The sequence below is a fragment of the Gymnodraco acuticeps genome, unplaced genomic scaffold (assembly GCF_902827175.1).
Source record: "Gymnodraco acuticeps unplaced genomic scaffold, fGymAcu1.1, whole genome shotgun sequence".
NCBI lineage: Eukaryota > Metazoa > Chordata > Actinopteri > Perciformes > Bathydraconidae > Gymnodraco > Gymnodraco acuticeps.
Window position 1 is genome coordinate 2,729,318 of NW_022991375.1, and position 11,724 is coordinate 2,741,041.

Here is an 11,724-nt window from a genome sequence, read left to right on the forward strand (position 1 = left end):
CTTGACGTTCACAGATGTTGAGGATCAGGTGTGAAGGATGGAGATTAGTTAAATGTGGCTCCTTATCAGTCCTCTTTAGGCAGCTCCCGATAAGCTCTCCAACTCTTAGCACATCACAGCTAATCAGACTCCCCACTGAAAGGTAGGCTTGTGTGTGGTGTGTTTGGGGGGGGGGGTAAAGAAAACACAAAGATCTTTAGGCTGTCTCTCAGCACTTATCACTTAACACCCACTGGCTGGCATAAAAAGAGTTTGTTGTGGAGGGGAAGAGTCATATTGGCAGGGGCGGATCTAGAAAAATATTCATGAGGTGGCAAGAGGGTGGTAGGAGAATTTCAGGGGTGGCATCTCCTGGCAGAAGTATATGCTGATTTAATCGCAGTCATATCAATCAATGTTAACTTGGAAAGCCATAATATTGATATTTTAACTCAATAACATTAGGTGACATTATTGTGGCACATCAGTAAAGCCTTACATATTTATATAAGGTGGCAGACATAATTTAATGAACTTTAACTGAAAAATAACTGAATGAGTTTGTCTCACTCTTAGATAGGGTTGGGAACCGAAACTCGGTTCCAGATGAGAACCGATAAGAAAATGCCGGGTACCGGGTACCCATACAAAATGCACAATTTCGGTTCTGCTGAACGGTTCCTACCCTGGTATACCCTGTATTCCAGCGGGTCCGTCTGCACCGCAGCGGTGGAATACAGGGCGGACCTGGAGAATCACAGAACGGCCGGCACCGCCCTACATTTTTTTAAACGGCATCATGTAAGTTGCGCTGACAGGCGACAGAATTCCACAGTTGCCCCGCAGCGAGGCTGCCCCCGTCCTCCCATAGACACTTCACGAGACACAAGGCTCCACTACACTAAAAAAGACAAAGACAAGGCACAGTGTAATGCCTGTTAATAGCTTGCCACAGGCATAGCTCAGTTAAAATAAAGCACAGCTATTTTGCAATACATTTGTATTGCATGTATATTTTTTATTTGTAACAATTTCAGTTAAAGCTTAAAAGAATAAAGATATTTTTGTTATCTAAACGTTTGACCTCTTTCTTTTACAATTTTGGAATCGAAACGGGGAATCGATAAGAACCGGAATCGATAAGCAGAACCGGAATCGATAAATTTCAAACGATACCCATCCCTACTCTTAGACCAGCAGGGGTACCAAATATATGCAGACTGCTGCAATAAGAATTAATTAACTGTCTCGTCGATGTTTGTCTAAATTAATATGATACTATTAACAATCAACAATCAACTCAATCAACAATCAACTCAGTCAGAAATCAGAAAGAACAAACATTAAAGTGACTAACTGCATCAGTTAGGGTTAAAAAAAACATGTATTCATCTAAAACATAAACATCGCTGCAGTTATTATCCAGTGGAAAGTCCTTACCTACTGGCCTAGTTAAATCAAAGTGGTTACTTTTTTTTGTCTGGGTAGTGTAGTTTTACACACCGTCTTATTTGACTTTCTCAGGACTTGAAACTGTTTTTTGGGGGCAGACCCCATCAAAGAAGAAAAATGTTATACACACGTAAGGTCATCATCTTAACAGTTTATTATTCTCATCGACTCATCCGTGAGTAGAGCATCAAGTTGGCATGCCTATTACAGCTGAATGTGGCGATTACCATCTTGATCAGCAAAACGCCTCACAAACGTATTAACATTTAAAGCTACGGTGCGTTTTGATTCAATGCTGAGTACAGCCAAACTTGACTTGACAGTCTCTTCTGTCATTGTAGACCGCAAATACCTCATTCCTTCCGTCTACTTGGATCCGAAATGCTTCTCGTTTTGTGCTGTCCCCCCGTTCAAATGAAATCGCCGTCAATCATATTTCCACGCTCGCGCCACGGCCAGGGGAGGGGTTACGCCTCGTCCACACAGCAGTGTGCGTTGAAGCTTCAACGCTTCTGCCCATTAACTTTGAATGGGGTGACGTCACGCTTCGCCAAACTGCATTGTGGGAGCGAAGCGTAGCTTTGCTCGCTGCAAAAGTTGAGCAATGTTCAACTTTTGAAGCTTCGGCGGAAGCGTCAGCCAATCGAATCATATGCCAGTACAAGCTCTAGCCAATCAAACCACGTGCTTGTGTGTCCGGGGCGGGAGATTCATGTGATTGATTGTTGGTCGAGTTTCAGCCCCCCCTGCCGGCAAGCTTCAACGCACGCCGCTGTGTGGACAGGCCATTACAAGACTCGCGTCTTGTGCTGCATTCACTTGCACATTAGAGATTTTCTCTCATAAATGTCCGATGAGAAACAATTTTTCTTTCAAAACAAAGCTGCCAACTGGGGTGGCAAGGCATTTTTCTGAGGTGGCAGCTGCCACCCCGTAGAACCGCCACTGCATATTGGTAACCGTTATCGTGACAGGGATGTACTTTTGTCCCAATCAATGTTTTCTGAATCAAACATTGTGATTGTTAATAAAAAGAAAATGGAAGCAGGGTTAACTTTTCAAAATATAGAACTCTTTAATCAGGATTGGTTATGAATATTTAACATTTATTTTGGTTTCAGTTACAACAATGGAAGGTAAACACACATTTTTGACTGAACAGTTTTGTTCTTTAAAAAGCGTGAATATTTGAGTAAAAAGCTTTGTCCTTAGACCGCAGCTGTAATTCAAGACAAACTTTTCAAAAGAGGCACATTAGACAAAAGAAAAGTTGAGTGCCTTAAACTGAGCTCAGCAGTCTGAGGAGTTGCTCAGCAGTCTGAGGAGTTGCTCAGCAGTCTGAGGAGTTGCTCAGCAGTCTGAGGAGTTGCTCAGCAGTCTGAGGAGTTGATGAGCCCTGCTTCAGTATCCAAGCAGGAGAAATTGTACCAAAGTAAGCAATGATATTCATATGTTTGTTCCCTATTTGGCTCTGTAAATCCAATATACAAGGCCTTTTTACTCTCAGATCCATGTTAAGACAGTGGGAGTTGTTGAGGTATCACTCCTGTTGGTGCCCCAGTGTTGCAGTATGAAGCAGTGTTGCTCCCTCCTCAGGCTGTATGAGTGAGTTGCAGTCTGATAGAGACAGACCCGTCGTCTAAGCTTTTAAAAATGTTCAACATGTGATTGTAGAATGGCTTTTTTAAGCAAGTTGGTCTGCAATTTTTTTTAAGGAGTTTAAAGGAACCAACCAGAGATCTTGCTTGCTAAAATGGTTGGTCATTCCTTAAGGCACGTCTGTATATTCTCCCAGAACCGTTGTTGTCATTAATGTTGTCTGAATTATTACACACAATCGACCTGATTTCCAAACAGTGGAAACATTTTCAGACAATGTTATATTTTTCTCTTCTTCTTGGATTTGGGTGCTTCTTCACTTAAGCTGGATGGGACATCTGTGTCAGTTTCAAGTTTCCTCTTCGTGCTCGGCTTGTCACTAAGGTAACCGCTCGAGTCACTGCCGTTGACCTCCATGCGAGAGAGCTCAACCTCCACCTCCTCTTCTTTCAAATGTTTTTTCTTTTTCTTCTTCTTCTTTTTCTCACCAGCTTTATTGCCATTTTCTTCGTTCATTGTTCCGTTCAGCTCTGCTGTTGTGTCTTGGCAGGAGGGTGTGGTCATCTCCTCTTTGACTTTGTCCTTCTTTTTCTTCTTCGGGGTGTCTTCAGGAGACTCCTCCATGGGTTCTGGTTCAGGTTCTGGCTGGTCTGCAGGGACGCCGGACTCTGAACTCTCAGCCATAGCCAGCAGCTCTTGAACCCTGAAACACAGTCAATCAATCAAGAGTTTAATTACACCTTTCAAAAGCACTTTACAACCAGTAAAAAAATTCACGTGGGTAGTAAAAAAAAGACGCATCCCCACGAGCATAAAAAAAAACTGGTTTTATAACATTGCAACTTAAATATCTTTTGTCGCTTGAAGACATCACCGTGGACCCTAGAATCCAAATGGATGTGGCAGACTTATTATAATCATGTACCTCTTTTGACAGTCTTTGTTCTAGGGCTGTGCGATTATGGCAAAAATCATAATCACGATTATTTGGGTCAATAATTGATATCACGATTATTTTGACGATTATTCATTGACCATTTATTGAACTTTAAAACAAATAATATTTTACCAATAAACAAGATCAAATATGTTGGAGCGCACTTCCAAAACCATACTAAACATATATTATTAATATGATAAATAAAAATAAATTAGACCAAAATAAATGAAATCAAACATGTTGCAGTGCACTGTCACAACCTACTGAAAACTCCTTAACATATAGCCAACATTTTGGTAAAACATATTCAACATATTCCACTCAGTTAAACGTTGAAGGCTGGCCAACCGTCATGGTCCAGAAGTAACAGGAAATAAATGTTGAACTACAATTTAAGACCAAATAAAAATGTTTAGGCCACCATGGCAAATGCTGGTAGGGCTGCTCATGTCATCTCTTAAAGATTGTTCGCAAGAAACACCAGCCTGTTTACATGGTCTGGTTTTAGAGATGAGCGCAGGCAGGTGACGATATTGCCACCTGTACTGAAGACCCTCAGCCACGCCCCGACACATGGGGTGACGCCGGCCAATCACAAAGCTTTGATGCGTTCAAGTGCATTATTCTGGCACAGGAAGATTATGTTACAGGACATTAACGATAAAACTGAATATTGTTGTTCTATTTTTAGACACATCTCGCGATCGACTGGTTGGGCACCCCTGGGCTAGACCATAGGTCTGTTGTGGTAGCAAAGTAGTCAGCTGAAGCCACATCTCTCTCAACTTCCCCACGGCATTTGTCATATAGCGCAGGCAGCGCAGACCTGCTGAAATAATACCGAGACGGCATCGCGTAACGCTTGTCCAACGTGTTGACAAGTTGCTTAAAGCCCTGGTTGCTAACAGTGCTAACTGGGCACATATCTTTAGCGATGTGAAATGTAATGGCACCTGTAATATCTCTGTGTCTCTGCGAGCTCGTCGCGTAGGCCGTTGCTCTGTACAATGCGTCCTGAATCGATGACTGTGATGATGTGGTGGATGAAGTCGAGCGGGCATCTGCTTTTTGTTGTATTACTGCCCGGTCGTATTGCACTTTGTGGTTGTATTTCAGCTGATTAAAGAGATTGGTTGTGTTAGCGTGTGGTGCCAACACAACCTGGTAACAAATCCTGCACTGTACTTTGTTTTGCTCCACGTCGGACTCCTGAAAGCCAAAGTACTTCCAAATAGTGGAAATAGTTGTACCCTTCTTTTAAACGAGTTGCTGCTCTTGATCTGACATCTTCGCTCGCGCTGAACACTCACAACACATGTCACTCCCACGTGGCCGAGTGGGCTTTCAGAGAGGGGCGAAAGCGCACCCAGCAAAAATAATCGTATTTTGTCAATTATGCTGTTTTCATAATCGTCGCAAACCATAATCGTAATCGCGATTAATTGCACAGCCCTACTTTGTTCCTCAACCACTTCTTCGCTATTACACGTGAGGATGACAAGCAGCAAACTTTCGACTCATGATACTGACAGGAGTAGCAGTCAAGTACTTTTCCCTTTTAGTTCCTGGGATTTTGCGTTCACACCAAAAAGAGAACTTAGTTCATGAGAACTTTTCACCCCTTTTCAGTCCCTGCTAGAGAGCAGGTACTTTCCTGGGGAGAAAAAAAGTTCCCATTTCTGATTGGCTGGGTGAATTGCAAACCACGTCCTGTAAAACTCGGAAAGGTGTTGTGAAGCCGCCATTGTATTTGCTGGCATTAGCATTAGCCCAGCGCACCAACAGAGAGAGACTAACTCATGGCAATACAAAAAAAAACATGGGAGCGGTGGAGTGATGTGGAGGTGTCGGCGTTCTGGCGATTTACTCGAAAGTGCAACATGCACCAGGGCTCGACATTAACGACTGCCCGATGGCCCGGGGCCATCTAGTATTTAGCTCGGGCAATGAAGCCTCACCTGCTGGTTGCCCGATCGGGCAATCTATTATGCCAGTATCATGCAGCTCACGGATCCAGTAATGAGTGACCCGACAGTAAAACTAAACATATCTATAACTAGTTTAGGTAGTTTGAGAGCTAATTAAAATAGCTACGTGTGATATTCTAACCTGAAGTGTGTGTTTTGTCCGCTCACCGCTGCATGTGATTATGCAGAGCTGCGTGTCGACTCGTCAGCAGCAGCTGATCTCTCTCTCCCGTCAGATTAGACTTCACTCGCGTTTATGTCCATATCGATCAGATCCAGCTAGTTCTAGCTAATGATATGACTACCTGCTTATTAAAAGACACCTAAACAATAAGTGTCACTATGCAACCGGGTGAGGCCGCAAAGTATAGCGCAGCATTATGCATTTGTTTACATGCCCACCGGAACCCCGAGGCATTACCAACAGATCAACGCACAATCAACCCATACAGGACATCTCTTTCTCCACATGAAGTGTTAGACATTATAATGGACTATTCTTGTCTGTCACATACTCTTCTTGTCTGTCACATAAGTGGCGCAACTGAAGCGGTATTGCGCTAAAGGGAAATTATTTTTGACCGGACATTTTGATCGGAGAGATTTAGATTTACCGGCTAACGGGAACTCTGACGTCGCCATTTTGTGTGCTTTGCGGATGCGCTCGGCTCCTCTCGACTGCTGCTCCGGTCTGCTCGGTCAGCTTCCGGATGAGGAGGCATTCGTTCGACCAACTTACAGTAGATAACATTACAAACATTTTTAACAGGGGCCATAATAGTGTAAATAATGTTTGTTTTGGCAGTTATAACTGAATGTCATGTTTTCTACTTTTTTACATCTGGGAAGGCATTTGCCTTCATCAGATGGAAAGTGTCTTGACCAACAACTTAAGTATTTATTTTAGCTATGCAGGGCATGCAAGCAAGCAAACACAAACAAGAACAAACAAACAAGTGAAATGAAGAATAAAATTGAAATTGTACAATATAATATTGTGGTGGTTCATCTTATAATTCAGTCTAGAGAATGCACCAGACAGCATCTAAGACCTGCACAAATCTAAATGTTCTAGGGGGACGGAGGCCCCCCAAACCCTTCGTGCGTCATTTCGTCCGCGCGCATTTTTCAGGGCAATCTCTATTGGGCTCAGGGCCATCTGTAAATTAGATTAGATGCACCCATACGCCGCAGGACATCGTGTTGAAGAAAAGACGCCGCCTTGAGATGTGAATATGTCAATAACTGCAGACTATCATTATGATGACAACGTATGCTTCGTCTCGTGTTGGCAGATATTGTAAATAAAGCTAAAGTTAGCTCGACTTTGGATAAGCTACATTAAAGGTGGGGTAGGTAAGTTTGAGAAACCGGCTCGAGATACACTTTTTGTTATATTACATGGAATGCTCTTAACATCCCGATAGCAATGAATACATTAAGTGCTTTGACAAAAAATCCATTAAAAAACTTCATCTGTAGAAGCCGTAGTACTGTAAAAAGCACGACCAATCATCTGAGCCGGCCCGGCTAAAATAGCTGGATGGCCTACCTGCCTGTCAGCCTTCCATCTGTGCACAAACTTATCTCGTGCCCTCATTGGTCATGTGTGCGTTCGTGTGTGTTGGAGGAGGGGCTCTGTAAGGAAGTGGCAGATTTTTTCCAGCTGTGTATTTTCAAATTCTAGCGATCTCGAGCTGGTTTCTCCAAAATTACCTACCCCACCTTTACTATATCTCAATCAGCCAAAAACTTGAATTTGTTGTTTGACACTTATTTTAGGTCGTGTTAGATAAAAGCGTCAGCTAAATGAAATGTTATATTGTTAGTGTGAGTGAAATGCGTGTCCGAGATTTCTTCATATGTAGAATTGAGCAAATTAGGTTTGCAGCTATGTATCAAAAGAGAACCCTGATTAGTTTTCTTTCACTGTAACAGCCACCTTTGCACTCTTACCTGGTCCTGTTCAGTCGTCCTCTGATCAGCAGCACCCCCATCATGTCAGCGTCGAGTGCGGTCACTTCAAACTCCAGTTCTGCTCCAATTCTCGGCCCTGCGTCCCGCCACGTCTCCACGGAAACCAGGTTAGGTCTGGGTATGCTGGCGTTAAAGCAGCCGTGCACAAGGCAGCCCACATGGCTTACTCCTAGCTTGTTGACGTTACCCTGGGAAGAGAAACACAGTAGGAATTAAATGACATGCAACAAATGTGGCCAGAGGTAAAGTTCTGCATGGGGTTAGTAGATTGTCTGCCATATTGTTTTAGTTTTTCCAGATTAATGCAATAATAATAATAATATGTTCCCCCAAAGCAAGTACATCACACATTTCTGTTATATAGTCCCCTGAATATTTAAACTAACCAATGGACTGCACTGCTTATATATTTTCTTTACACAGAGATTGTAAGAATGTGTCCACATGCCAAAACTGAGGATCACTGGAAGATACTGTGAATAAAAAACATCTGCTTAGAGCAGTACATGTAAATCTTACCAGCAGTGTTTGTCCTTTTTCGGGCTGAAAGAGAATAAAGTTGGCCTCTATGTTCATGTGGATGTAGCCGCTGTCATCGTAGATGCTTCCATGATGTCCCAATATGCTGATGTTCTCATAAGCCAGGGGTACTCCCTCCAGACTGCACAGGTAAAACAAGACAAGCTGAATTAGTTTCATACACAAAAATACATTATGAACTTGATTGTTAGACTGAACAGGTGTGATGTGTTCAAGATGTCCCCTTTCACTTATACACACAGTTGAATAATCAATATGTCTGATGTGTGTGTATTTGTCTTTAAGTTAATACAACCAAAATCTTGTAAACGGATGTGAGAAGGACTGCAACCCACCAGACTACTCTATTTACAGTCATGCTGAGATCCTGGATTTGTTTGTGGAAAGTAAGCGACTCAATTTCACTTTCCACTATTTTACATTAAATGGGCAGCTTTATTAACTAGTTTTATTGGAGATCAATGTTTACACACAAAAGGTGAAGCATTGATATTTCAAATAAACTAGTTGTAAAGTAAAGTAGTTAAATAGGCTTCATGGACGCAACAAGTGCTTTTACTTTTAATACTTTAAGTATTAGTTCAGTATTAGTAGCTACGTTTATTTGAGTAACATGTCGAAACAATAATCCACAACTGTCAGAACCAAGCTTTGACTCCAAGTTATTATCAATGACACAGGGAGGTAAACACGTTGCCACTAACTGCAAACCTCAATTGTTAACTAGACATGGGAAGGCTACGCAGACAGTAGAGACAGGCTACACCTTTCATGATGATAGCAATGGCTAGCATGTCGACAGAGCTGAAGGAGTTATGTTGCTAAACCGTGTCAGGTGTTGTTACCTCTGAGAGAACTTGAGCAGCTCTCCCTCCAGCTCCTCCTGGATGCCGGTCCTCTTCTTGCTCAGGTACATGGGCGGCAGTGCGATGTGTCTCCGGTGCGTGTTCATCACCAGGCACGAGTACGGTGCTGACAGCAGCTCCACGGCGGCGGAGAACGACGGGATTGCGCACGAGAGCGCGCCCCCGTCTCTGCCCGGTGCCGAGGAATCTGCGGCCGGCTGGACTTCAGCGCTACTGGCGCTTATTTCACTGGATATTTTCACATGTTGTGAGTCGTCTTCTGCATGCTCCAATTTCGCCATGCTGTTTGTGATACCGGAAGAGGAAGGCACGCAATTTCCGCTTTAATGAAGGCTCGAAAGTCAAAATATGCCTTTACATTGCCACCTGGTGGACAGGAGGTGAAATTACAATTGGAAATTATATTTTTTAAATAAGATTGATAGCCTTATTATGACTACTGAATTTGTATTTCAATTACATCACATTTTCATTTCAGTTTTGCATAATGTCATAATAGCATAGAAACAAGTAGCCTACAAATATTAACATATTAACATAGAACTAGAAAATGCAATTCCTGAAGAAATTGCTAGTGGGAATGCTTTATGCTGAAAAGCTGACGCTAAACTGCTATGCTGAAATGTAATGTGTAAGAAGAAAGTGAAGAATTTAGATTATACATGAACACTGGGGGCTTGAATGTGTGATGAGAGAAGAAAAGAAAGTAAAAAGGCTTGGAAAAGCAGCAGAATATTTGAACTGCAACCTTTTGAACTAACTTGATAGTGAATGATCTGTCGCCATGCCAACGGCATTTGATGACATCCCATAATACGCTTAGATGCGTTGATGGCTGCATCGTTACCAAACCTGTGAAGTTTTGGGCCGTTTGGAGCATTTTCACTGAAGTTAAAGCATTGTGTTGCCATGGCAACGGCATTTGAAGAAATCTCAAAACTGGCCTGTAGATGTCTTCATGGCTGGACTGTTAGCACACATGTGAAGTTTGAGCACTTTTTAAATATTTTCATAGGAGTTATAGCGACATCGTCTTTTATGGCGAGGGATGCATTTCCATGGAAACGGCATATGATGAAACCCCATAATTGACGTAGAGCTGTTGAGGGCTGGACCGTTAACCATTATCTGAAGTGTGGTGCTGTTTTGACCCTTTTCATAGGCGTTACGACAACATCGTGTTTTATGGCGAGGGATGCGTTTCCTTAGAAACGGCAAATGGTGAGATGTCAGATTTGACGTAGAGCTGTTGAGGCATGGAGAGGTGATATACAGGTGAAGATTGCGGTGAATATTTGTGTAACACATCACATTTGTGATGTGTTACACAAATAATGTCAGAAAGATGTGTAACATTTTAAAGTTGGAATGAGGTTTCTGAGTGAAAATATGAAGGAGCAATTAGCAGTTGAAGAAGGAGCAGTTAGCAGTTGAAGTTGCATGAAGATTGTTGAAATCTGAAGAGTTCTCCATTGACTTCCATGTTAAAAATGGGATGTATCTCTGGAATTATGAAAGTTATGAATGATAAAAGTAATAGCCATTGATTCCCGTTTGAACGGAGTTTCTGCGATGTTCAATGTGGGAGAAGAAGCAGCGCAAAATAACCCGGCGGAATAATAAAGAATTTCGTGCGTAGCATAACAGATAGTTGGAATGCTGTATCAGCATTCCCACTAAATTACAGGAAAATTAGATGAGATAAGATTAAACATGATAAATAACAAAGCACAAATACACCAACCAATTGGTATACAAAACAATGCATCCACTTAAATATCTTGTAGTAAACCATAGGACTCCACCTTTTATCACATTTCAAATGTTGTAACCCCAGAGATACGTTATCTGCTCCATCTCATAGATATTGTAGGAGCCATTTTATGGGTGTTGTTGGTGTCTCAGTTTACTTTAATTTATATGTATAGTGCAATATTATTTAGAACACTTGGTGGCGGGGTTTAGCTGCACCAGGTGTATAAAGGGGTCACAGGTGACAGGAAATGACGAGGACACAGGAGGAAGAGCATACCGATTCTACCAACCCGGCAGATGCTCATACCTTTGACACAGTATAACTAAACCTTGGTATGTAAAGCAATAAAACATCATTCTAAACTGCAGCAAAAGACCGGAAATGCATCTGTTTGTGTCTGCGTCAGGATCACTCTAAACCCTCCTGTGAAGTAATGGCAATAGGATATAGGACATTAGAACATTAAAATTGCCATTACAGATATCCTGGATTATTTGATGCCACAAGTTAAGTAAGAAGTAAAATGATTAAACTTATTTTTACATCTTTAATATGCATGTCAACTAATATACAATGTGACATGTTGCTTTCACATGTTGTAAAATGGAAATATGTTAATAATATGAATGCCCTGGAATTGTATTTACC

At 42.0% G+C, this 11,724-nt stretch overlaps 1 protein-coding gene across 1 annotated transcript; it reads right to left on the reverse strand.

The window, feature by feature from the left end:
• Positions 1–2,481: 2,481 nt before the first annotated feature.
• On the reverse strand, positions 2,482–9,619 carry polr1f (RNA polymerase I subunit F). The gene is made up of 4 exons (XM_034241096.1): positions 9,300–9,619; positions 8,434–8,575; positions 7,894–8,102; positions 2,482–3,733 (listed from the first exon to the last, which is right to left on the reverse strand). The coding sequence occupies exons 1-4, from the start codon at positions 9,599–9,601 to the stop codon at positions 3,310–3,312; spliced, it is 1,077 nt and encodes a 358-aa protein (XP_034096987.1). The 5' UTR covers positions 9,602–9,619; the 3' UTR covers positions 2,482–3,309.
• Positions 9,620–11,724: the final 2,105 nt, after the last annotated feature.

Excerpts from the sequence above, each read along its gene's own strand:
- polr1f (XM_034241096.1), bottom strand. The coding sequence starts at position 9,601 with ATGGCGAAATTGGAGCATGCAGAAGACGACTCACAACATGTGAAAATA. Across the intron at positions 8,576-9,299 it reads CTGCTCAAGTTCTCTCAGAG|TCTGGAGGGAGTACCCCTGG; the intron begins GTAACAACACCT and ends TTACCTGTGCAG. Across the intron at positions 8,103-8,433 it reads AAAAAGGACAAACACTGCTG|GGTAACGTCAACAAGCTAGG; the intron begins GTAAGATTTACA and ends TTCTCTTCCCAG.